This window comes from Scomber japonicus, chromosome 16 (genome assembly GCF_027409825.1).
Source record: "Scomber japonicus isolate fScoJap1 chromosome 16, fScoJap1.pri, whole genome shotgun sequence".
In the NCBI taxonomy this organism is placed as follows: domain Eukaryota; kingdom Metazoa; phylum Chordata; class Actinopteri; order Scombriformes; family Scombridae; genus Scomber; species Scomber japonicus.
In genome coordinates this window covers 30,968,517-30,996,208 of record NC_070593.1, presented here as the reverse complement: position 1 = coordinate 30,996,208, position 27,692 = coordinate 30,968,517, and the positions used below count along the sequence as shown (strand labels likewise).

General features: G+C 38.7%; 1 protein-coding gene across 1 annotated transcript in view; it reads left to right on the top strand.

Moving 5' to 3' along the window:
* gabrb1 (gamma-aminobutyric acid type A receptor subunit beta1) overlaps positions 1-27,692 on the top strand; it is a 114,291-nt gene that overhangs the window by 55,240 nt on the left and 31,359 nt on the right. The window contains exon 4 of the mRNA XM_053335836.1: positions 12,718-12,938. Coding sequence (XP_053191811.1) covers positions 12,718-12,938 — 221 coding nt within the window. The remainder of the gene's footprint in view (positions 1-12,717; positions 12,939-27,692) is intronic.

Genomic DNA, 27,692 nt, shown 5'->3' with positions numbered 1-27,692 from the left:
CCCTTGCCTTCTTTATTTGTTGTAATACAGACTGATTTTTTGTATTCTTGTGTTTATTTTCCAATTCTTTCAGTTTTTCTACGTTGTGTTTATATTTAGCTAATCGAGCCTTTTTTTGAGATGTTGTCAAGGCGATTAATTTCCCCCGAATGACTGCCTTCATGCCGTCCCATAGACGGCATGAAGGCAGGGTTTACTTCCCCATTATCATTCTCTTCTATATACCTTTTTATTTCTTCTCTTATCTGTTTCACATTTGCCTGGTTGTTCAAAATGCCCACATTTAGCCTCCATACAGTGTTTATTTTCCTATTATTCAGGTGTATTGTCAAGCTAATCCCACTGTGATCTGATATATCTGCCGCCCCGATTTTACATTCTGTGACCCTGTGGATTTCACTTGTATTAATTAAAAAGTAGTCAATTCTAGAGTAGACAGAATGGGGTACCGAATAGTGTGTATAGTCCCTTTCTAGTGGGTGGAGTTCTCTCCACACATCAATTAGTCCCATTTCCTGCACTGATGTATTAATAAATTTGGTTAGATGCTTCTTGCTTCTTTTTAGGCTTGTTGTATCCAGGTTATGGTTCATGACCACATTATAATCTCCTCCACATATCAAGATACCTTCAGTTTCTATAGCAATAGTGTCAAACAGAGTTTTGAAAAAACATTTAGTGCTTTCTGGGGGGGCGTATACATTGATCATTGTCACCATAGTATTTTCTAGCTTTCCTTTAATTAATACAAATCTCCCTTCATTGTCCCTAACTTCTTTAAGACATTCAAATTGAAGTGCATTTGTGATAAGGATAGCCACTCCCCTCTTTTGGCTGGGTCTGTAGCTACTATAAAATGTATTCCTAAAACCAAAACGCTTTAACTTTTCATGCTCTTGTTGAGGCAGGTGAGTTTCCTGTAAAAATAATACTTGGGCCTTTTCTTTTTTCAATTTAGCCAGGACCTTGCTCCTCTTGACTGGATTATTCATCCCATTTACATTAAGTGACACCAGTTTTATATTATTATATGGCATTTAAATGGTCCAATCCCATGTTACATTCTTTAACCTCCAGACAACTTAAAACTGCACAGACCTGAACATCTGGACAACGTGTGCAAACTGAAAAGAACAAATAAAAAACATTTAACTCCCAAGTTGGGGTGATTCTTCGCCACCCTGAGTCCCCGTTGGCAGGCTGAGGGGAGATCCTCCTCCAGGAGGGCCCCTCACTAGAGGTGAAACACGCAATTTCACGCATCCTAGCAGTCCAACGTCATTCGATAGCATGTATTTTGTAAATCACATGAAGTCTTTAGCATTGTTCTGACTTATTTTGGCCCCATAAACCAGCGTAGAGGAAAAAAACAAAAATAAGGAAACAAATTGAAAACATAATAAAGTAGCTGCCCTGCCAAACTACCTTTTTTGAATGAAAAGAAGATATCCCCCTATAAAGCATACTCGTGTTGATTGTTTGTTACTGGTAATATGAGTGATATGATCTTTTTTTTTTTCCCTCGCCATAACATCACAGGCAGGCATGATATATCAGTCAAAACGATAATTTCTCACCGCTGGTTTCTTTGAGGGGCCAACCACATACCGTGACAAGGTAGAGAATGAAGTTTAGCTGGGGGGAATCCGCTCAAACACCTGTAATCTTTCCCTCGCGCGGAGTGCCGCATCTGTGCTCATCTCCCCGGCTCGCTGCCATGTCGAGGCCCGAAGAAGCCGCTCCATCTCCCGGCTCGGGTTCGCGGCGCTGCTGCCTGGGATTTCCACTGAGTAGCCTCTCTTCCTTAGCTCCTGGGCTGCATCTTGTGCGCTGTCGTAAGTGCGTGTTCCCGAGTCCCAGTGAATGCGCATCTTGTCCAGTGGAGTTTGGAAACGAATTCCTTTCTCTTTCAGGAGCCTCTTTATCCCCGTGTATGCCTTGCGCTTCTGAATAACTTCTGTGGCATAGTCGTGATCGAATGACAGGCGTCGCCCCTCAATCATTATTTTCTTTCCCCATGCTTTTTTCAGTATTGCTTCTTTTGTGTTAAACTCCAAAATTCACCACTATAGACCTAGGTGGTTGGTTCCGCTCTGGTTTACGGGCTAAAGCTCTGTGTGTGCGCTGAATCCGCAGGCTACTGTCCGCTGTCAGTGCAAGCTCACTTTTCAAAAGTTGTTCCACAAAGTCAGGCACAGAGTTACCTTCTTTCCCTTCGGGTACGCCGTAAATGCGAATGTTATTCCGCCTAGACCGCCCCTCGATATCTGTCAACTTTTCCTGCATTGTTTTTTGTCTTTCCATGGACTTAATGAGCACCTCCTTCATGGCCATGTTAACCGACTCGGTCTCATTGATCCGTGCTTCTGCTTCGTGCAGCCTGGTTTCATTGGCCTGGATCCGAGCAGAGTTAGCAGAAAGTTTTTGGTAAATTTCCTGTTTGAGATCTTTGAGTTCATTTTTCATGTCTTCCTTAAGTTTTTCTTTGAGAGTGTATAGATCCGTTTTGTGTTCAGTCCTGAAGTCGCGTATTTCCTTACTGATAGTTTGAAGCACGGAGCACATGTTATCCACAGGGTTGTCGCTAGCATACTGAGTGTCATCCATCTCCAGTGAATTCTTCCCTTCTTCCATGTCACGTTTCGTTTGACTTCTAGTTGTCACTCCCCTATTCATTCCAAAGTAATATTCTTCTATGAATTGCTCAGCAATAGTGAATTTAGGGAGGCTAATTCTAACATGCTATCGGGAGCTCAAGTTCACGCAGCCATCTTGTCGTCTTGCTCCCGTATGGAGGCCTCTTTAAGGCAGACCTGGTGACAGGAGTTCCCCCAACCGAGGATGACCCCTGTGGCCCAGTCAATATGGGGGCTGTGTCGACAGAGCCAAGGGCAGCCTAGGATCAGTGGAATGTTGGAAGCTGACAGGAGGTGAAACCGGATGGTCTCATGGTGGTTACCGGAGAGCAGCATGTGGACAGGAGAGGTCTGGTAAGTGACTGTCCCCAGAAGACGGCCATCAAGGGCCTTGGCAGGGATTGGGGTGTCAAGCGGAGCCCTCTCTAGTCCCAGTTGTATGGCCAAGCTCTCAGCCATAATGTTGGCATCTGCACCAGAGTCTATGAAAGTGGGCAGGGTGTGTGCACCACCAGGAAGTAGAAGCTTGACTTGGAACTGGGGGCGTAAGCTGGAGGAGGAAGAATTTGCTGCCGTGTGACTCACCAGGACTTCCTCACTCACTGTTGAGCCCTGTGTTTTTAACGGGCAGCGGGAGATGAAATGTCCAGCTTGACCACAGTACATGCACAGGTTCCCCTTACGGCTGCGCTCTCGCTCTTCAGGTGTAAGCTTGGTGCGGCGCACCTGCATGGGCTCAGGCTCCTCACCATTATCCGTAACAGTTGAAGAGGAACTCTTGTCGATGGAGAAGTCAGCCACTGACTGGCTCCCTTGGCGCAGGGAGAGCAGATCACGGGCAGCATCAGAACCGGAAGCGCCCAACCCGAAGACCTTGCTTAGCCCCTCAGAGAAGGCCTGGAATGATGCACAGGCGGGAGTCCGCCTCTCCCACTCTGCTGTTCCCCAGAGGAGGGCTCTGCCGGTCAGGTTGCTGATCACGTACCACCCTGGCTTCCTTGGTGGTGTACGTGTATGGCTGCAGGCTGAAGAGTAAGGAGCAGGAGGTCAGGAATGGGCTGCAGAGTTCAGGATCCCCATCATATCGCTGTGGGGTTCCCACTCGGGGCTCGGAGATCATCCTGGGCTGTGGCAGAGCTGGAGCAGGAGGTTCCGGTGTGGGGACTGGAACTGCAGGAGGAAGAGTGGACATCAGCTGTTGCAACTGGGCGGAGAGGGCTGCAACGGCGTTGGTGTTGGCGTTGGCCTCTGCAGCTCGTCTGGCGTGTGCAGCAGCCTTCTCCATTCTCTGCTCATGTTGCATGAGCGCGTTCTCAATCCTCTCAAACCGATTATGTGGTGAAGGTGGTCCTGCTGGGTCCATGTCTGGCCAGATTGTACTGTAACGGGTGGTGTATGGACCCAGGCTAAACTCTTGTTCAGGGACGGAATGCTGGGTCGATTTACCAGGAGGCAGACGAAGCAGGGGAATCAGGGACAGGCGAGGTCGGTACCAGGAGGACAAGCAGAAGAATGCTGGAAAGTCTCGCATGGCAAAGAACAATCTGGCAAAGGAGTGAGTGTGGAGCTGGTGAGTATATGCTGGGCTGATTGCATGTGATGAGCTGTGTGCACAGGTGAGTAGAGTGAACTGACGAGGTGGGTGTGGCTGACAGGCTGAGTGCAGAGGCAAGATCAATGGAAAACTGAGGGCTGGATGACTGAACTGTGACAGTATGCATTTAATGTATGATTTAGTTGTATTATTATACTAGTTATTCAAAATAGCTTATTATAATTATATGGATTAATAAAATATTATTTTTTGTCCTTCCATTGTGGCCACACAGGTGATGCAAATCAATGCTTTCTATTTTTAAATGTCATGTTTTTTTTTGAGTCTATGAAGTCTAAAACTTGTCTGACCATGAATTATTGGCATTTCACAAATCATTGCAAAGAATTACTGGCTGTGCAGTGATGGATCATGTGATGCAGAAGACATCTGACAGATGATTTACCTCTGTGAAAGATGATGTCTGGATTTATTGTTGTGGTAACGCTGACTGGAAAACAGATACTTCTGTCAAATCACATGAGCTGTCATCGTTTTATGACAAGCAGAGATGAAGATGAGGAGGACCAGCGGTGGTTCCAGTGGAGGAAGGTTGTGGGAGGAGCAGGTAGAAGTGCTGACATAGGGCTGCAGTAACAGCAGATGAAGCGCTCAAGCTGATGTGGTGACAGGAGCCACTGAAGGGCAGGTGGAGGAGGGAGTTCTAACTCTCTGAGGAGTAGTGGAAAGAATTGGAGCGAGCAGGCCTGCGACTGTTCCTGCTGCTTAATAAGAACTGACATTACACAACATAATCCACCTCAGCAGTCTGTGCTACAGCTCAAGTTATTTTTGAAAAGAAGGTACAGACTGCATGGAAAGCTGCAGTATTCTGCCCTCTGAGAAGCCCAGACTGTGAATCATGGCTCACAAGCATTCTGTCTCTAACACATATGTGCCTGATGATAGCTATTCACACACTCTGACTTAATATCCCACATGACCTACACCTGAGCACCTTTTTAAAGGATCAAGATGGCTCTTCCATGAAAAATCAAATGTCAATTTATCTATTTAGGGAGAGATTTGGTGGCTTCACACAGTGCTATGTAGAGAAATGTGTTGAAACAGCGCTGAAAGAGATTTTACACAGCTTTACATCATTTATATTATTCTATGTCCTATTTTTAGTTATTTTTAAAGTAATTTAAGTAATTTATGTCTCCATTGTATTTTATGACTTTAACTACCTTAAAGCCATTATTCCTTAATCTGATAGACTGACAGACATGAACACAAGATATCTTTTATCCCTTATGCTATACTATGAATGTACAATTAATGCACTATGAACTCAAGTATTCTTTATTTTATTTTGAACGACACCTTTTAACATGTTTTTAACTTATTACAATGCTTGCTGCTGTTTTCATACTCCTTTGCATAATTGTCAGTTGTTGTATGTATTGTATGTAGTGTAGTGTTGGTGTATATGTTTTAATGTCTTCATGATCTGGTGTGTATTGTTTGTATTTTTAATGTATTGGAGAAAGCTGAAGACAAATTCCCACTAAGGTGGACAATAAAGTCAATTCAATTAGACTGAGACGAATCTGGACTCCAACTCAGGTCTCAGGTCAGATCTGGGTTCCTGTTTATGACCTCTTTCACTTACCACCACACAGCCTAGTCATTTGCCCACCTACTGCATATTTTCTGAATATTCTTACACAGGTTCAGTATTGCCGAGTTGTCCACATTGTTGGTCTTCTTTTTCTATGACAGTATGAGGAGATGAATCCTCTCAGCCTTACACCAGCTGTTATTCTTCTACTGTAATTCTGATGAGTAGCTGCTCAAGGTGTGTTTACTGCCCCCAGTGGTCAAATTGTGTATCATTTTGAGCATCATTCTGGGAGTCTTCTTATTAATGCATACTTTTCCATACTACATTAACATCAACAAATAAATCACAGCTGAAATCTGAAAGATTTTAACTTTAAACTAACTTTTCTTCTTCTGTTTCTTGTAGTATGTGTGTTGTTTCTTGTAATATGTGTGTTGTTTCTTATGGTATGTGTGTTGTTTCTTATGGTATGTGTGTTGTTTCTTGTAGTATGTTTGTTGTTTCTTGTAGTGTGTGTGTTGTTTCTTGTGGTATGTGTGTTGTTTCTTATGGTATGTGTGTTGTTTCTTGTAGTATGTGTGTTGTTTCTTGTAGTATGTGTGTTGTTTCTTATGGTACGTGTGTTGTTTCTTGTAGTATGTGTGTTGTTTCTTGTAGTATGTGTGTTGTTTCTTGTAGTATGGGTGTTGTTTCTTATGGTATGTGTGTTGTTTCTTGTAGTATGTGTGTTGTTTCTTATGGTATGTGTGGTGTTTCTTGTAGTATGTGTGTTGTTTCTTATGGTATGTGTGTTGTTTCTTGTAGTGTGTGTGTTGTTTCTTGTAGTATGTGTGTTGTTTCTTGTAGTATGTGTGTTGTTTCTTGTAGTATGTGTTTCTTGTAGTATGTGTGTTGTTTCTTGTAGTATGTGTGTTGTTTCTTATGGTATGTGTGGTGTTTCTTGTAGTATGTGTGTTGTTTCTTGTAGTATGTGTGTTGTTTCTTGTAGTGTGTGTTGTTTCTTGTAGTATGTGTGTTGTTTCTTGTAGTATGTGTGTTGTTTCTTGTAGTATGTGTGTTGTTTCTTGTAGTATGTGTTTCTTGTAGTATGTGTGTTGTTTCTTGTAGTATGTGTGTTGTTTCTTATGGTATGTGTGGTGTTTCTTGTAGTATGTGTGTTGTTTCTTGTAGTGTGTGTTGTTTCTTGTAGTGTGTGTTGTTTCTTGTAGTATGTGTGTTGTTTCTTATGGTATGTGTGTTGTTTCTTGTAGTATGTGTTGTTTCTTATGATATGTGTGTTGTTTCTTGTAGTATGTGTGTTGTTTTGTAGTGTGTGTGTTGTTTCTTGTAGTATGTGTGTTGTTTCTTATGGTATGTGTGTTGTTTCTTGTAGTATGTGTTGTTTCTTATGGTATGTGTGTTGTTTCTTATAGTATGTGTGTTGTTTCTTGTAATATGTGTGTTGTTTCTTATGGTATGTGTGTTGTTTCTTATAGTATGTGTGTTGTTTCTTGTAATATGTGTGTTGTTTCTCATGGTATGTGTGTTGTTTCTTGTAGTATGTGTGTTGTTTCTTATGGTATGTGTGTTGTTTCTTGTAGTATGTGTTGTTTCTTATGGTATGTGTGTTGTTTCTTATGGTATGTGTGTTGTTTCTTATTGTATGTGTTGTTTCTTGTAATATGTGTGTTGTTTCTTATCGTATGTGTGTTGTTTCTTGTAGTGTGTTTGTTTTTTCTTGTAGTGTGTTTTGTTTCTTGTGGTATGTTTGTTGTTTCTTATGGTATGTGTGTTGTTTCTTGTAGTATGTGTGTTGTTTCTTGTAGTATGTGTGTTGTTTCTTATGGTATGTGTTGTTTCTTATGGTATGTGTGTTGTTTCTTATGGTATGTGTGTTGTTTCTTGTAGTATGTATGTTGTTTCTTATGGTATGTGTTGTTTCTTATGGTATGTGTGTTGTTTCTTATAGTATGTGTGTTGTTTCTTGTAGTATGTGTGTTGTTTCTTATGGTATGTGTGTTGTTTCTTATGGTATGTGTGTTGTTTCTTGTAGTATGTGTTGTTTCTTATGGTATGTGTGTTGTTTCTTGTAGTATGTTTTGTTTCTTATGGTATGTGTGTTGTTTCTTATAGTATGTGTGTTGTTTCTTGTAGTGTGTTTGTTGTTTCTTGTAGTGTGTGTTGTTTCTTGTGGTATGTGTGTTGTTTCTTATGGTATGTGTGTTGTTTCTTGTAGTATGTGTGTTGTTTCTTATGGTATGTATGTTGTTTCTTGCAGTATGTGTGTTGTTTCTTGTAGTATGTGTGTTGTTTCTTATGGTATGTGTGTTGTTTCTTGTAGTATGTGTGTTGTTTCTTATGGTATGTGTGTTGTTTCTTGTAGTATGTTTTGTTTCTTATGGTATGTGTGTTGTTTCTTGTAGTGTGTTTGTTATTTCTTGTAGTGTGTGTTGTTTCTTGTAGTATGTGTGTTGTTTCTTATGGTATGTGTGTTGTTTCTTGTAGTATGTGTTGTTTCTTATGGTATGTGTGTTGTTTCTTGTAGTATGTTTTGTTTCTTATGGTATGTGTGTTGTTTCTTATAGTATGTGTGTTGTTTCTTGTAGTGTGTTTGTTGTTTCTTGTAGTGTGTGTTGTTTCTTGTGGTATGTGTGTTCTTTCTTATGGTATGTGTGTTGTTTCTTGTAGTATGTGTGTTGTTTCTTGTGGTATGTTTGTTGTTTCTTATGGTATGTGTGTTGTTTCTTGTAGTATGTGTGTTGTTTCTTATGGTATGTGTGTTGTTTCTTGTAGTATGTGTGTTGTTTCTTGCAGTATGTGTGTTGTTTCTTGTAGTATGTATGTTGTTTCTTATGGTATGTGTGTTGTTTCTTATGGTATGTGTGTTGTTTCTTGTAGTATGTGTGTTGTTTCTTATGGTATGTGTGTTGTTTCTTGTAGTATGTGTGTTGTTTCTTGTAGTATGTGTGTTGTTTCTCATGGTATGTGTGTTGTTTCTTGTAGTATGTGTGTTGTTTCTTATGGTATGTGTTGTTTCTTATGGTATGTGTGTTGTTTCTTATGGTATGTGTGTTGTTTCTTGTAGTATGTGTGTTGTTTCTTATGGTATGTGTTGTTTCTTATGGTATGTGTGTTGTTTCTTGTAGTATGTGTGTTGTTTCTTATGGTATGTGTGTTGTTTCTTATAGTATGTGTGTTGTTTCTTGTAGTGTGTTTGTTGTTTCTTGTAGTGTGTGTTGTTTCTTGTGGTATGTGTGTTCTTTCTTATGGTATGTGTGTTGTTTCTTATGGTATGTGTGTTGTTTCTTGTAGTATGTGTGTTGTTTCTTATGGTATGTATGTTGTTTCTTATGGTATGTGTGTTGTTTCTTATGGTATGTGTTGTTTCTTATGGTATGTGTGTTGTTTCTTATAGTATGTGTGTTGTTTCTTGTAGTATGTGTGTTGTTTCTTATGGTATGTGTGTTGTTTCTTGTAGTATGTGTTGTTTCTTATGGTATGTGTGTTGTTTCTTGTAGTATGTTTTGTTTCTTATGGTATGTGTGTTGTTTCTTGTAGTATGTTTTGTTTCTTATGGTATGTGTGTTGTTTCTTATAGTATGTGTGTTGTTTCTTGTAGTGTGTTTGTTGTTTCTTGTAGTGTGTGTTGTTTCTTGTGGTATGTGTGTTCTTTCTTATGGTATGTGTGTTGTTTCTTGTAGTATGTGTGTTGTTTCTTGTGGTATGTTTGTTGTTTCTTATGGTATGTGTGTTGTTTCTTGTAGTATGTGTGTTGTTTTTTATGGTATGTGTGTTGTTTCTTGTAGTATGTGTGTTGTTTCTTGTAGTATGTGTGTTGTTTCTTATGGTATGTGTGTTGTTTCTTGTAGTATGTGTGTTGTTTCTTATGGTATGTGTTGTTTCTTATGGTATGTGTGTTGTTTCTTATGGTATGTGTGTTGTTTCTTATGGTATGTGTGTTGTTTCTTATGGTATGTGTTGTTTCTTATGGTATGTGTGTTGTTTCTTATAGTATGTGTGTTGTTTCTTGTAGTATGTGTGTTGTTTCTTATGGTATGTGTGTTGTTTCTTATGGTATGTGTGTTGTTTCTTATGGTATGTGTGTTGTTTCTTGTAGTATGTGTTGTTTCTTATGGTATGTGTGTTGTTTCTTGTAGTATGTTTTGTTTCTTATGGTATGTGTGTTGTTTCTTATAGTATGTGTGTTGTTTCTTGTAGTGTGTTTGTTGTTTCTTGTAGTGTGTGTTGTTTCTTGTGGTATGTGTGTTGTTTCTTATGGTATGTGTGTTGTTTCTTGTAGTATGTGTGTTGTTTCTTATGGTATGTATGTTGTTTCTTGCAGTATGTGTGTTGTTTCTTGTAGTATGTGTGTTGTTTCTTATGGTATGTGTGTTGTTTCTTGTAGTATGTGTGTTGTTTCTTATGGTATGTGTGTTGTTTCTTGTAGTATGTGTGTTGTTTCTTATGGTATGTGTGTTGTTTCTTATGGTATGTGTGTTGTTTCTTGTAGTATGTGTTGTTTCTTATGGTATGTGTGTTGTTTCTTGTAGTATGTTTTGTTTCTTATGGTATGTGTGTTGTTTCTTGTAGTGTGTTTGTTGTTTCTTGTAGTGTGTGTTGTTTCTTGTGGTATGTTTGTTGTTTCTTATGGTATGTGTGTTGTTTCTTGTAGTATGTGTGTTGTTTCTTATGGTATGTCTGTTGTTTCTTGCAGTATGTGTGTTGTTTCTTGTAGTATGTGTGTTGTTTCTTATGGTATGTGTGTTGTTTCTTGTAGTATGTGTGTTGTTTCTTATGGTATGTGTGTTGTTTCTTGTAGTATGTGTGTTGTTTCTTGTAGTATGTGTTGTTTCTTATGGTATGTGTGTTGTTTCTTGTAGTATGTGTGTTGTTTCTTGTAGTATGTGTGTTGTTTCTTGTAGTATGTGTTGTTTCTTATGGTATGTGTGTTGTTTCTTGTAGTATGTGTGTTGTTTCTTGTAGTATGTGTGTTGTTTCTTGTAGTATGTGTTGTTTCTTATGGTATGTGTGTTGTTTCTTGTAGTATGTGTTGTTTCTTACGGTATGTGTGTTGTGTCTTGTAGTATGTGTGTTGTTTCTTGTAGTATGTGTGTTGTTTCTTGTAGTATGTGTGTTGTTTCTTGTAATATGTGTGTTGTTTCTTGTGGTATGTGTGTTGTTTCTTGTAGTGTGTTTGTTGTTTCTTGTAGTGTGTGTTGTTTCTTGTGGTATGTTTGTTGTTTCTTATGGTATGTGTGTTGTTTCTTGTAGTATGTGTGTTGTTTCTTATGGTATGTCTGTTGTTTCTTGTAGTATGTGTGTTGTTTCTTATGGTATGTGTGTTGTTTTTTGTAGTATGTGTGTTGTTTCTTATGGTATGTGTGTTGTTTCTTATGGTATGTGTGTTGTTTCTTGTAGTATGTGTGTTGTTTCTTATGGTATGTGTGTTGTTTCTTGTAGTATGTGTGTTTTTTCTTGTAGTATGTGTGTGGTTTCTTGTAGTATGTGTGTTGTTTCTTGTAGTATGTGTGTTGTTTCTTATGGTATGTGTGTTGTTTCTTATGGTATGTGTGTTGTTTCTTGTAGTATGTGTGTTGTTTCTTATGGTATGTGTGTTGTTTCTTGTAGTATGTGTGTTTTTTCTTGTAGTATGTGTGTTGTTTCTTGTAGTATATGTGTTGTTTCTTGTAGTATGTGTGTTGTTTCTTGTAGTATATGTGTTGTTTCTTGTAGTATGTGTGTTGTTTCTTGTAGTATGTGTGTTGTTTCTTGTAGTATGTGTGTTGTTTCTTGTAGTATATGTGTTGTTTCTTGTAGTATGTGTGTTGTTTCTTGTAGTATGTGTGTTGTTTCTTGTAGTATGTGTGTTGTTTCTTGTAGTATATGTGTTGTTTCTTGTAGTATGTGTGTTGTTTCTTGTAGTATGTGTTGTTTCTTGTAGTATGTGTGTTGTTTCTTGTAGTATGTGTGTTGTTTCTTGTAGTATGTGTTGTTTCTTGTAGTATGTGTGTTGTTTCTTGTAGTATGTGTGTTGTTTCTTGTAGTATGTGTGTTGTTTCTTGTAGTATGTGTGTTGTTTCTTGTAGTATGTGTGTTTTTATGGACCGACCTGGTCTGAAACAAAGATTGAATTGTTTGCTTTGTAATCAAAATCAGCTTCCATCATAATCAACAACCTGTATTTATTGTAAATCATTACCTATTATTCAAATATATTACTGTATGTTCACAAGCTAGTGTAGCTGAAAGAATGACTTTTGTCGTTGTGTTCTTGGTGGCACGTTCAAGTACACACACATTTAAGATTTGAGAGATGGCCTTTAAATTCATATGAACCTTTTCTAATTGTCCATATTGTTGTCTCATTTGGCCTGCTGGATTTTATTTGAACTTCAAACAACACATCTGTGGATTGCTGTCATTCTTTTTCATGAATGTACCATGAAGGAGGTTTTTAAATACATCAGTATATTACAAAAATGTAACCCTAACCTTTAAGTCTAAACTTAAAGACAGTGTAAATTGAATTCAGACATTTTTTTCTAAACAAACAAACCTAGTTGAAGCCTAATTTCATATATTTGACGATTTTTTTAATCATTCAAATTTGGCAGGGTGGTTAACACACTTTTAACACACTTTTCTGTGATATGTCAAACTCAGAACACATATTTATTCTTACTTTACACAGACTTTAAACTTAAATCATACTGCTGAATGGAACCTAGAACCCTAACATACATTTAAAATGAACTCTCATCTCAGCTTAAAATAAACTGCTAGGTGAATGGGTGTAAAACTTTAAGCAGTTCTCAAAGGGATAGTAAAAACAGAACAACAGTCAGACACAGTAAATTCCACAGAGCAGGAGAGAGCCATGACTCAACAGCTTGTCCATGTTGATGTGCTGACCTTCCTCTCACCCTGTGTCATTACCACAGGACTACACCATCACCATGTACTTCCAGCAGTCCTGGAGGGACAAGCGCCTCTCCTACACTGGCATCCCTCTCAACCTCACTCTGGACAACCGGGTGGCAGACCAGCTGTGGGTTCCTGATACCTACTTCATTAATGATAAGAAGTCCTTTGTCCATGGGGTGACAGTGAAAAACCGAATGATCAGACTGCACCCTGATGGAACCGTGCTTTATGGTCTCAGGTGAGAGCTGTTTTCACTTTATAGCCTTTTTTCCTCTGTAGGAACTTAACAACCCAGAACATTCCCATAACCTGAACTTTTAAAACCTGTGTGAGGCTTTTTAACAAAGGTCATCATTGCTGAGACAAGTTAAGTGGATGGCAGAAGTGCTGTTAACAATCCTATTTAATTTTAGAGAATTTGACCTACAAGTTTATACACAAGCACAAGCCAGTTGTTGGCCCAATAAGATATGCAGCACGTTGAACAATGTGGTGTCTTGGTTAGTATTGTTATTCTGTACCTTTTTGCCACTGTTTGACTGTATTGTAACGCCATTCCTCTGACAAAATAGTGTTGAATATGTTTATAACATGGATCATATATACATGCTAACAAAGTTTCATAATCTCTGTGTGACAGCCTGTGTACATTGCATTTCCTTTAGCTGCTTCAAAATAAAAGCATCTCACTACTTTGATGATATAAAACATTGGCGCAGGACATTATTTGTTTGCATTAGCAGGACTTTAACACAACTCAAACACAGTGCTAAATATAAGATATTAAACAATACATACAGCTGATATTTGAAAGCATGAACAGAAACAGAAAAGAAAGTAGACTCCAAACCACAGAGATTTAGTCACAAACTGCAAAAATAGTGAGAATTTTTAAAAGAAATACATGTTTTCGTGGCTTGGTGTGGTTTCATTTGAGTGGGAAAAATGTCTGACTGTATTACATAATAAAAGACAACCAAATTAGAGTTCATTAGAATCATGTTTTATTTGTATAATTTAATGTTCAGCAAGAAACTTGACAACAAGACAGGGAGAAATGTTAAATCTAAGCTAGTTAAGATGAGTGTTAACTTAATTAATTATAGAACTTTTCTGTTGCTGCTGCCAATTTGGTATCCATGTGAAATGACCCACAGCAGTCATTCAAGTTATTAGAGTTGATCCTGTGGGGAGCACGAATAGAAATCCATCCAATAGTTTTAGACATTTCATTTTAATCACAGGTGAACTTCATGATGATGCTAGAGGAAACGTCAGGAGATCACTAAAGTCAGAGGTGTCCTGCAACCTCAGATATTTTAGATTAGATAGCTTCAGAAATGTTTAAATTCTTTTTTCACATTCAGTATTTTAATTAGCCTTGATAATATAGTATGAATAAATGTTTTTATTTGCATTTGATCTACACACAGCGAACCCTGAGAATTTCCCTTTAAACCCAGAAGTCTTTAACATTAGTGTTAGTTTATTGTCCTTTGTTATTAGAAGCTGCACTGAAATACATTCTACAAAACAAGATGGACATAAGAATATTTTTTCAAACACTTTCAGTCAAATCAGCAGCTGCACTGGCTAACATTAGCCCTGTCTCTATTCACTGACATTTGTGTTTCCTTGTTAAGTACTACAATTAAATGCAATCTAGTTTTAGTGTGATTCAGTTACAGTTGTATAGTCACAGGTAGAAGCTGGATCATCAGTTACTGGTACTATTGCGAAATTGTGGAACATCAAAACCAGACATATTTATGATTTCATGGCAGTCCATCCTATAGTTGTCTGACTGTCATTTAAAAGAGCACATTTTGCAGCAGCACCCTTGGTCTATTCTCAGGGCACAACAGGGTGCCACTGCACCTCCTTTGGGAACCACTGCAGTGGGGAAAGCTGCAGTATATCAGTTGAAATTGTGACTCATTATACTGCCAGTCAGCCAATCACAATGCAAAGTTGGAACTAACTGTTGTGTAATGAACAGTAAGTAAAGAAAATAAATGTTGGATTAATAATTACATGAATCGTTGCTTTACATTTTAAAGCTGGTTGGCTTCCAAAAAGTGTCTGTAATAGAGCTTTATTCTCTACACAACCTGTGTATGGAAATGTGTTCTCCCTGTCCTTTTTACTCAATACCAACAAATCCTAATTGGAGAAGGCCTGTTCGCCATGTTTCTCTATAAAACACTGCAGGGTTCTAGTAGCAGCAGCTCATTTGCATGGAGAACATTCCTCAAAGGCTTCCATCAGAGACTAAGTGTTGCTCTCTCTGCGTCTCCTCTGGAGCTTTGAGGTAGAACCAGTGGGTGAATCATTTATGGAGGCTCTCCTGGTGCAGTGTACACACAGCCGTGCCCTCTGCTGCAGAGCACAGCAACAATGAAGTGAGCAGTGTGCAGTTAACTGAGGAAACAGTGGGCCAGTCGCTGTCAGTAATTCAGTCCTCCAAGTTCAAAAGCTTTCTGCATTTCAGAGGGAGAGGAATGATGATTTGACAGATTTCAGCTGAGTGTTTTGTTTTTTAGCTTTGAGGCAAAGTTAGAAAGCTGCTAACTTTGGCATACATCAAGATTTGTCCTGGATCAGCATCTATTTATGACATTTCAAATCACTCTAACGTACACTGGTAGTCACAGTTTTCTGGTGCCCATTTATGTGCAGGCTCACATGTCATTTCACACAGTTTTTGACAGATTATGATCAAATCTGGTCAAAATGTTAGTGTAATAGTCAGTCAGTGCTTTGGGTCTCAATCCATTGTATCCATTTAAAAAAAATGTTTTAACAGTGTAACTATTCTCTCTCTACACATTTTGGTTTATTGGTATATTATATCCAGTGTTGGGGATGTTACTTTTACATTACAAAATGACTGCCATTAAAAAGTAACTAGTTACATTCCAGCATTACCTTCTGAGAACGGTAAGTGGTTAGAGTACTTTAGTGTTACTTTGTGATTCCTTATGTAGTTTTAGTCCAGACCTCGTTTAAATATAATGAGTGTACCATCATCACACAGCCAAGTCTGACTCATCATCTGTAAATCTTTACATTAATGACACACACTATGTCTCATTTACACTCTTTATCATACAGCCTTACATGAAAAACTGTAAAAGTACAATATATATAATAAGTCACTTGCAAATTAAAGTGATATGCTTTCTAAACACATGCTTCTTCAAGTTTGAAGTAGAGTTCCTTGCAGTTGACAAGCTCTTGTGTCCTGGGCACAACTTGCATGTTACTGTAAACTCAAATAATGTGAATATTTCCACAAAGTGAATGATGTCCCTTCTGAGCTGCTGTACACACACAGTGTAGCCAGGTGCCTGCCTGCCAAAAAAAAGTAGTAACAGTGCAAATTTGAGGCAGATTTAGTGTTCTTGTGGTAAAAAGATAGCTACAGGAATAGTTGGTTAATAAATAATGGACCTAATGCGTTAGCTTACTCATTACATCAAAAAAGTAATCCAAGTACTTTGTAATGTGTTACCCCTTACACTGGTTATATCACCTTCCTGTTCTTTACATTAGTGTGTGTGTGTGTGTGTTTGTGTGTGTGTGTGTGTGTGCGTGTGTGTGTGTCCATGTTTGGTTGAACAGCATGTGTTGACTGTTTTTGGTTTGCTTTGGTCAGCTCCATCATGTTGTACAGGGCTTGGTTGTAGTGTGGCAGGTGGTGGAGCAGCAGGCCTCTAACAGTTGACCAGCGCATGAACAGCACCAACGTGGTTGTCAGGACAACAGATACTGTGCTGACTGAATCCTACACTTACTTATTGCTTGATAACAACCTTTTTCGGTGTATGGCAGGAGTCACAAATCTTATGGATGTCCTGAGACACTTTACCATGTTTAAAAATACTCACAGACCCCAGAGCCAGTTCCCCATCTGGACTCTGCATGCCAAAATATCTGCACCGACACACACACACACACACACACACAAACACACACAAACACACACACACACACACACACACACACACACACACACACACACACACACACACACACACACACACACACACACACACACATACACTTTATGTATAAAAATGACTTGGTCAGCAAAACAAGATTGATGCAGTCTTACTCATTTAGCTCTTTTCTTTGCTGAACTGTGTGAACTCTGATCCGTATTTGGAGACTTTCAGTTGCCTCTGATTGGTCCACAGTCATTTGGCTGCACATGGGATTCAAAATTGATCCTAATGCTGAAATCAATGTAAAGGCCACATTGTTGAGACAGTCAAACGTATCTGGCAAGCTTTGGGCCATGCAAGCCCATCTCTCTCCTGTTCTCACAGAAACAGGCTTTTCTTTGATCCTGTTTTTGCCTCTCAGGCTACATACAGTATGAACTTCCTCTGTGATTGGCAGAGGTTGTTAGCTTTGTATTCAGCCTAAAAAGGAAAATCTGCAGACAATACCCAGGCTTGAAAACAAAACATTAGTGTTCTTCATATTTTTTTGGGATGTGTTTAACACGCACAAATTGATAACACAACAGCTTTTACGCTAAAGCCATAAATGCACTTAACTACATTAAATAATGGTAATTATTTATTTATTTTTGTTTATGCACTTTAAAGATGGCATCTCATTTTGTTGCGCTTTGTACAATGACAATAAAGACTTTCTATTCTATTCTATTCTATATATCTATATTTTAACTCCGTGATAATGTGTAGTTATAATATCCTTCTATTTCAAATGATTGGAAGATAAGACAGTAAAGGATGTTTCAGTTTGTCAGGTTCAGGCAACCTAAAACACTTAAAATATCAAACAAAGGAGAGAAGACAACAGGATTAGAGTTTCTACTTGCAAGGAGAACGGACAGAGATTTGCTCAGTATACAATCTCCAACCCGCTCTGAGCAAACCTTGCCGAACCCTTTCTTTTTATTGGTTTCAGGATTTCCCTAATTTACATAATCATTTTTGCTCTAAGGAGTGGGGGTCACAAGTCGGTCACACACACTTTAAAGATTTTCTGATCAGAGTCACAAGTTGATCCATGATGGTCACACACTTACAGGACTTCCTGAGCAGGGTCACAGGTTGGTCAAAGGCCCTGAAAAACAACTTTAAAACAGCATGCCTGTAGACTATAAAGTTGAATGATTATAGAAAGGGGTAAATATGAGATAACTTATATACAATAATTCCAACATTTCCCTCCTGTTTATCACATATTTACTCATCTTCTCATTTCACTTATATCAATCAATTCAAAAGATTTTCAGTTGTAAAATAATTTTTATGAGAACAAATAGGTCTACACTCAGTTATTTGTTTACTTTTTACTGTTTACCAATCAGAATCAACATTAGACGAAATCGGGAACAGATCAGGTAGATTATCCTCAGGATCATCATTATCATTATCATCATGTCCAAGCAAAGTATACATCTGAGCATATCGACTATCCACGGGTGTAATGGCAGTAGTGATTAGTCTATTAATTAAGGCACGGAGACAGGGAATACAACAACAGCCACACAAAGTCAAAATCACTGCAAAAACTGCAATTGAGACTGGGACAGAAGATACCAGAGCTCTATACTTCCCAAAGGCATTCATCCATGAATCCCACAAGGTGGTGTCAACACCGGAATGGTCTTTCATTTTACCATTCAGTGAACGCAGGCCCTCAATGGCCTTAGTCAGACTGCCATCAGCAGCCGTATTGTTGGGGATAAAAGTACAACACTTTTCCCCAAACATTGCACATACACCACCTTTTTCTGCCAACAGCATATCTAATGCTATTCTATTCTGAAAAGCCATAAGGGAAGTAGCTGCCAGTTGGCCATGTACAGCTTCAAATCAGCTCTGGGTCCAATTTCCTAGTTTTTGAACATTGTAATGAATGTAGTTAATCCTGTCTACGTTTTTATTTATGGTACACCACCAACAGAGGGTGGACTCAAAACCTGCCGCAACTTGATCAGCCAATTTATATTCACTAGGTACACCACGTGGAACACCGATAGCATCAATGTAAGTTGGATCTTTGTCTGTCAACCAAACAGTGGATCTTTTCTTATGAAGCCACCGTTGTGACACAAATTTAACTGGTAACAGTAATGTCACTAATGCATAATATCCAGTCACATTTCTAGGCAACCTGTCAAAAAGTCTTTCGTCTCCACACCACCACCAAATGTCTCCTCGAGACACTGGTTTAAAATCATTAGGTTTAGAACCAGTTGTACTCACTCTTATATGTTTTCTGCATGAGGTTACAGTAAGATTACCTAGGGGGTTTCCTCTCCTAAAACCATCTCCTCTTTCCATTTTAATGCACGTAAAAATTACCTCTAGCTACTTTCTTGAAGAACAACGTTTTTTCCTTTTCTGCTGTCGTGATCGGGAAAATTGAATCCCAAATACTACAATTTTTACTGGGGTTTGCGTTATTCATGACATCTATAACACACTCCTGTGGTATCACTGCTGGGACAATTTGCAAAAGCAGTCTTGGTCCCATGCAAACTACACAATCAGTCTTAGTCATATTAGCAGCTTGTTCTACCATTAACAACCAATTATTATTAGTTCCAGAAACACCTGTTGTGACTTGGAACCATTCATCCACTGTCACACTATTTGCCATCAGAATTTGTCCTCCTTTCTTGTAGGTTCTTTTTGGCATTTCAGGTTTAGTTCGGCTTCCATAACATAAAACTGCTCTAAATTCTGGATCTCTTTCACTGGAATATACCCACAGATTTATGGATTGACACTCAGATTTATCAGACTGATATTTTAGTACTAAACCATCCTTAGTTTTGTTCATACTGAATTTTTCTCTCATTTCTATGGCTCCATATGTTGACCAATCTGACCAATCGTACCCAGTTTCTCCAATCAATGCTCCCCATCCGTAACCAATAGTGGCATACCATTCATATGCCGCTCCCCAGCTTTTCCCTTTGTCATTGGCATCATTTCTAAGTACGGAATATGGAATTATTATCAAAGCAGTTTGATTTTGTGGAGAACAGAAAACTAAAGGGTTATGTTTAGTCTGTATGCCTTCTCCGCACGTCACATCGTCTGCAGTATTTCTCTTAATACGAATTAATAGTTTCATCTTGGTTTCATTTATGTGATAAGTGACATTTTCAGAATATGTCTGGACAGTGTTCATTGGTCTATCAGGCTTAGGTGCTTCCCACAAATACCAAAACAGAAAGATCAGAATTATTAATAGGAATAGGAACCAACACCGAATTGCAACACACAACCATCTTGAAGTCATTTTGACCGAAAGACCTCCTCTACTAGGTTTGGTGGCTTGTAAGATCTTCACTGACTTTCAGGTGTACCTGAACTCTAGATGTCCAGGTCCACCCTATTATCGGTCTTTGGCTCACCTCCCCTGTCGGAGTCTTCAGTCGAAATGATCTTTTTGCAATATGTTAAATAGGTCCAAGTTGATCTTTCTGCTATTTTTAATACTGTGGGGTTATTATTAGTACCTGATACAGCCCTTCCCACTTTGGTGAGTGCCAGTGTTTCTTTTTTATGCTTCATATTAGCACCCAATCTCCTGATTCCACTAATTGGATTTCCTGCTGGGAAACAGAAGAATTTTCATCAGTTTGTTTCTGTTTTTGTTTTCCCAGCATGTTTCTCATGTAGTCAGCTAAATTAACTTCTTCATCTATTTCCCATTGATTCTTAAATTGAGGTAACTTATAAGGTCTTTCAAATAATATTTCATATGGTGTTAACCCAATAGTAATATCAATATACAATTTTTTCCAGGTCTAAACATTGTCTCCATAATCTGCCTGTTTCCTCCATACATTTCTTCAGCCTATTCTTAATTATTCCATTCATCCTTTCTACTAATCCTGCACTTTGAGGGTAGTATGCACAATGATTTTTTAAATCTATGTGGAACATTACACCAATCTTTTTAACCACTTGGTTAACGAAATGGGTTCCATTATCACTATATATCTTCTCAGGAATGCCATACCTGGGAATAATATCCTTACAGTGCTTTTGCCACCGTCAAAGCGTCTGGATTCTTGGTTGGGAAAAGTTCAATCCATTTTGAAAATGCATCTATTATGACCAAACAATACTTTTTCCCTTCACTTTGGTTTAACTCTATAAAGTCCATATGGATAATTTGAAACAGATACTGAGGTGTTGGGAAACTCCCTCTACCCGGTCTCAAATTACCTTGAGGATTATGTTTAGCACAGGTCAAACATGCTCTACAAAAATTTTTTGAATAAGAGTTGAATCCATAAGTGGTAAAGTATTGATGTATCTGTCCCAATATCCCTCCTGTTGAGACATGTGTTTACACCATGGCTCAATTTTGCTGCCCATTTATAGAGATTCATTGGTAGGACAGGTTTATTATTTGGTCATACATAGATGTCATTTTGTAATTTAGCTCATTCTTTTCCCAAATGAGTTTTAGATTATGGACTTTGTTGTTGCATGTCTTTTAGTGTGGTATCATCTAAATTTGTTTGTTCTTCTAAGGTCAATATATTGATTTGACCTGCCGCAGCTGCTTTCGCGGTTTTATCTGCAAATGCATTTCCTAGAGAAACTTTATCAGTACCAGATGTGTGTGCTACACATTTGCATACTGCTATTTTTTCTTGGTAATTGTACTTGTTTCCACAGCCATGGATGCTGCTATGACTGCTCTTACACAATGTGGTAGTGCACAAGCTACACTATCTAGCTTTGATGAAAAATAAGCTATAGGCTTCATCTTATCCCCATATTGTTGTGCCAATACAGAGGTCATAAAATGACCCTTACAGTCAACCATCTGAATGAATGGTTTGTTATAGTCTGGCAATGCTAGTGCTGTACTGGACACTAACACTTGCTTTACTTCACAGAAAGCTTTTTCAGCTTCTTCAGTCCATTTTAGCTGAGATGTCATTTTAAGGTCTTCCTCATACATCAATTTATTTAACGGTGCCGTTATTTTAGCATAGTTTGGTACCCAATTTCTACAATAGTTTGTCAACCCCAGAAATGACATCATCTGCTTTTTTTACTAAAGGTTTTGGAACTTGGAGAATTGCAATCTTTCTATCTTCCATTATTGTTCTTCCTAAATATTTAACTTGCATTTTACACATTTGGAGTTTACTTTTGCTTACTTTATGGCCTTCTTGAGCCAAATGCTTTAATAAAGCTAAAGTGTCTTTTTTACATGTTTTCAAATCAGGGGAGGCTAATAACACGTCATCTACATATATTAAAACTTGACTTCCCCTTAGGGGTTGAAACTTAGCCATGCTTGCACTCATTACTTGAGAATAGATAGTTGGACTTTCACAATAACCTTGAGGCAATGTAGTATAAGTGTATCTTTTGCCTCCAAAGGTGAATGCGAACCAATATTGACTATCTTTATCTATAGGTACAGAGAAAAACGCATTACTGATATCCACTACAGTAAATACTTTAGCATCTGCGGTCTCATGGGGTGGTTTATTAGGAACATCGAGGGAATAGAAAGTGTGATAGTCCTATCCCTCAGAGAACGAAAAAGTCTCCCTTCTGTAGTTCTGCTTTCTCTTTTAACTACAATTCGCCCTTCTCGCATAGGCACCAAAGCCAATCCTAATAACAACAACACATCTCTCCCAAGGAGGTTAACTGGTCATTCTGCAAACATCAGAATTGATAGATGGCAAGACAAGCCATCTGGATCTCATAGCCACACTGGCTCAGACTCTTCAACTTCAGTTAACTTCCCGCTCGCAGATCTTACTACTACAACATTGCCATTAATTTTAACCTGTGGTACACCTTCCCTACAGGTAGTTCTGCAAGCTCCTGTGTCACACAAAAACGTAATAAATTTTCCATTTACCAACAATCTTACTTCAGGTTTCACATCATCCATTGAGAGTAAATCTTGTAAATTTAAAAGGTCTCCATTTATCTTATCCTGTTCACTCTCCTGATAACACTTTGCCTGCCATTCTTGGCCTAGTCAGGCTGAATTATACTTTCTTTCTGGACAATCTTTGGCTTCTTTACTGCAACTCCAACAATAGAAAGGGTTTATGTTCTGTCTATAATCTCCCCTTCCTGCTCCTCCTCTTCTTGCTCCTCCTTCTGCTCAACTTCTTCCTATCTCCACATAATTTGCTCTTCACCTAAAGCATTGAGTAACTCTATCAATAAGGCGTCTTACCCGAGTAGTCAATTCACTATCAGCATGTGCCAACACCACATTATTGTTATTTAGGGGACTCCAATCCCCTCTCACATAATGCCAATCAGGCCCCAACACAGTCATCCAAATCTGCTGTACATCTTCACCTTCTTCCTTATCTCTAACTTCCCTTCACTTAACTGGCCCTGTTTCATCATCCTCTTTTCTTTGAAACATCAACTGTCTATTTCTTCAATGGACATTTTCTAGTTAAGTGTCCTTTTTTACTGCAACGCCAACAACACAATACTCCTTCGGGCATCTTTGCCTACACTCCTACTTACCCTCACTCTACTTTATGCTTTCTTAATTCTTACTTTTTCATGGTAACTTCCTATTTGTACTTTTCTTGACAGGCTTATTTCTTAAAAAATATATACATATATATACACATACATACACACATACACACATACACACATACACACATACATATATATATACATATATCTCATTACTGAGTTTTAATAATTTCCAACTAGTTTATTTCATTATTATATTATTCTCCTTCCTTATGTATACTCATTACTTTGTACAAAGGTTATACTTCTCTATTTTCTATGTTCTAGGGACGTCTCCCCAAGTTTTAATATTTATTACATTTTAGTATCTTTTAGTTGCTTCTCTTAGTATCTCTATCCGTACGTCCTTAATTTTACCAGGATCCTGGGTTTCAACATATTTCCAATCTCTTGAGTCTACTTCTTACTTCATTTTTTAGTTTACTTGCTTCTTCCCCATTTTAGTAATTTTAGTCCAGTTATTCAACACCTAGGGTGTTCTAAGAACTGGTTTCTTGTTAGTAGGACAGCAAGAAAATTTCCTGTTGTGGTAATTCTCACTTCAACTCTTTCGAGTGGAGAATTCTTGCCTTTGCATCCACAAGAGGTTTGCTGTTTACAATCCTACTATTTTGGTATGAAATGAAGATACAAGGTATTTCATTTCCACTCACACTCTCATTCACTCACGTACGTTTCACTGAGTCTTACAGGACACCGTTGTCCACTAGGCCTATTTCACTTTACACGGAATTTGTCGGACTCCGTCGTCCCTCGTTACCTGATAGTGACTAGTATTCTCAGGGTTTTTATCACAACGCGCAAAGACCCTCAGTCAATCGCTTGTGTTTAACAAACTCTAACTCACCACTGTTGTCTTTCTCCTCTCGGACTACCGTCAACCTTCAGATCCCAACAGGCGGGCAAAAACCAGTCCTGGAAAAGGATCTTTATAATTTGCCGTGGCCACGGTCTTCCTGGGGTCTACCAGCCTGCTGGGATCCTTAAGTCTGTTGGTATCCGGCTCTCGAAGGACCAAGTTAATGTCAGGTTCAGGCAACCTAAAACACTTAAAATATCAAACAAAGGAGAGAAGACAACAGGATTAGAGTTTCTACTTGCAAGGAGAACGGACAGAGATTTGCTCAGTATACAATCTCCAACCCGCTCTGAGCAAACCTTGCCGAACCCTTTCTTTTTATTGGTTTCAGGATTTCCCTAATTTACATAATCATTTTTGCTCTAAGGAGTGGGGGTCACAAGTCGGTCACACACACTTTAAAGATTTTCTGATCAGAGTCACAAGTTGATCCATGATGGTCACACACTTACAGGACTTCCTGAGCAGGGTCACAGGTTGGTCAAAGGCCCTGAAAAACAACTTTAAAACAGCATGCCTGTAGACTATAAAGTTGAATGATTATAGAAAGGGGTAAATATGAGATAACTTATATACAATAATTCCAACACAGTTAAAAATATTATTACAATATTGGAGGGAATTAGTTAATTGTGTGACCCAATTATGAAAAGTAAACCGCTGCACCAACTTAATGAGTTAATGTGCATACTTGTACACTTGTGTGTGTGTGTGTGTGTGTGTGTGTGTGTGTGTGTGTGTGTGTGTGTGTTATTTCCACAGTCTTTATTATTTATTATACATCTTTCAGTGACAAAGACCACGCCAACTCTGATATGAGTTGAAAGATTTATTGCGACAATGGTAAAAGGGTTAGTGGTGGAGGGATGAAGGGATAAAGGGATAAAGGGATGAGGATAGAGGGTCCAAGGGTTGGCGATGAAGGGGTGAGGGTGTAGGGTGAGGGATGAAAGCATGAGGTGAGAATCAGGATCCGGCTGGATGGATGGAGGTGTGGGATACAGTACTGATCTTGTGGTCGGTATAGCAACGAAACCAGTGTGGGGTGATACTCTAGGTGGGAGAGCCATCTCTTTTTGCCTGTCCTCCATGGTTCCTGAAATCAAACAAAAGTTTGTTGTTTTGTTTGTTATTGATTTTGTTGGCATAGACACCTTTATTTAGCAGTAGACCAACAGGAAACATGGGAGAAAGAGAGAGGGGGGTGTGACATGCAGCAAAGGACCTCCTTATTGTTTTTTACATGAACATCATTACACTGTTACATAAAATAATACAATAACGTAACATCTTGTTTCCTAATAAAGAAATATCTTATCTCACAGAGGAGCAGCAGCAGTAAAAAGCAGAACAGGAGCAACATGAACAAAGAAGAAGAAAACAAAGGATGCTCAAACGTGTTGTAGCTAGAAGGCGTGTTTTTGGAGAAAGAGGAGGGGCTATATTGATTACTAATGCATTTCCGTGTGTGGAGAGAAAATTGTCTTTAAATGAGATTTATTCCATTCCATATCTGACTTAGTTCCGTGCTTGCAAATTGATGACTCACTCATTATGTTGGTCAGCGTCATCAACACACACAGTGTAGTAGCAAAAAATCCTACAAATGAGTTTGTCCTTTAACTCCTGCGTCCTATTTTTTTTTTTTTTAGCACAGTGGAGTCAGCAGAGTCAGACACACAGCCATAAAAGGTCCAGTGAGAGTTGTGGTTCACAAATGATTAGAATTTACTGTCAAACATGAAAACAAAATATGAACACAATATGATGTTTCTCTGCTTCACCTGCCATCACCGCATCTTATGTCACTTTTCAAACTTACAGGTTAAGCCCCGCCCTCACCACCTAAGGATGGAAGAGAGCGCACACTTACATACAAATAAAATTCATCTTTTTTAATCAATAATTAATCTTAATTCATCAATATATCCTGTAAACAGAAATAAACTAAGTAAACTTAAATGTGGTTCCTACACACAACATGAAACAATGTGAAAGCACTTACAAATCATAAAATATACAATACAATCAATAAACCTTTCATTCATTTCCAAAACTGTCCATTTTCTCTCTGTGACTGGTGGTGAGAAGGCTGAGATTCCTTCATACTTATACCTTCAGGTCAGAGGTCACTGAGTTTGGGTTTGAAATAATTTGACTTTTCCCCCTGAATGTATTATCCTACACACTGATAGATACAAATCTTTGTAATAACTATCAAACTAAACATCATATACATTCAATGGTCTATTGTGTAGGACTGGATGTTACTATCCTTTAGTTGCACACTGAGGCTTGCTGCCAGGACTCTGTGGGATGGCCAAGTGAGTTATGGCATCCTCTGGGTTGTCAAGTGGGCGCTCTACTTCCTCAGTAGTGAATCCCGGTGTCCCGGACTCAACCCAACATGCCATCTACTCACTTGGGGGCTGAGGTGGAGTCCTTTCTCTTTAGCCACAGCAACTGGCTCCCATCTCAGCAGCCCTTCAGAGTTCTTTGACACTGTGCCAATGGTCATTCCCTAACACTCCCATCTCTCGGAGAAGCTTGGATGTTGTCGTGGCAATGAAACCTCTACAGCCTACTTCAACCTCCTGGCCTCCAATGAACAAAGACTATGAAAATAAAATGCAAACTTCTTGATAGAAATGTTATCAAAACACTTTTTGATTCTGAAACTATGTTAAAATATTACCTTTTCCACCCACTATAAAAAAAAACAATGTCAGCCTTTTTTTGGGTTTGTTTCACTGCAATGGATGACACATGACAGTCATGTTACATGGACACAGACCATCGTAGCTGTTACAAATTTTGATGTAAAATTGCTCTATTCTCCACATAAGTTATTGGGGAGGATTGGCGTATTACCGGCATGCAAAATTGGACTTGTAAACAGAATTTGTATGCATATTGAAGAGACCAGTATGGATGCTCACACTCATGGCCAGTAGTGGAGCAGCAATGTGCTGCTGAAATGCCAGGATGTAGTGGGTGCAGAAATCCAAGATGACATCAAATACATTTAAAGAATTTCAGGATAGAGCGCTAATAGTTTTTTCTCCCATTATTGTGCATATTGTGCATATATCATCAAGTACACTTAATCTCTCATATAGTTTTAGTGTGTAACATTGCTGCGGTGACTGTGCCAGTACACACACTCTGCTATCTTCACCACCTGGACTCATATACTGATCAGCCAAAACATTAAAACCACTGACAGGCAAAGTGAATAACATTGATTATCTCATTAAAACAGCACCTGTGAATGGCTGAAATAAATTAGGTAGCAAGTGAACAGTCAGTTCTTGAAGTTAATGTGTGGGAAGCAAGACAAATGAGTAAGCATAAAGATCCAAACCACTTTGATAAGGGCCAAATTGTGATGGCTAGATGACTGGGTCAAATCATCTAAACGGCAGGTCTTGAGGGGTCTTCCTGGTATGCATTGGTCAGTACCCATCAAAAGTGGTCCAAGAACAACTGATAAACCTGTGACAGGGTCATGGGCGCCCAAGGTTTACTGCTGCATATGGGAAGGGAAGGCTAGCCCATCTGGAGCTACTGTAGCACATATTGCTGA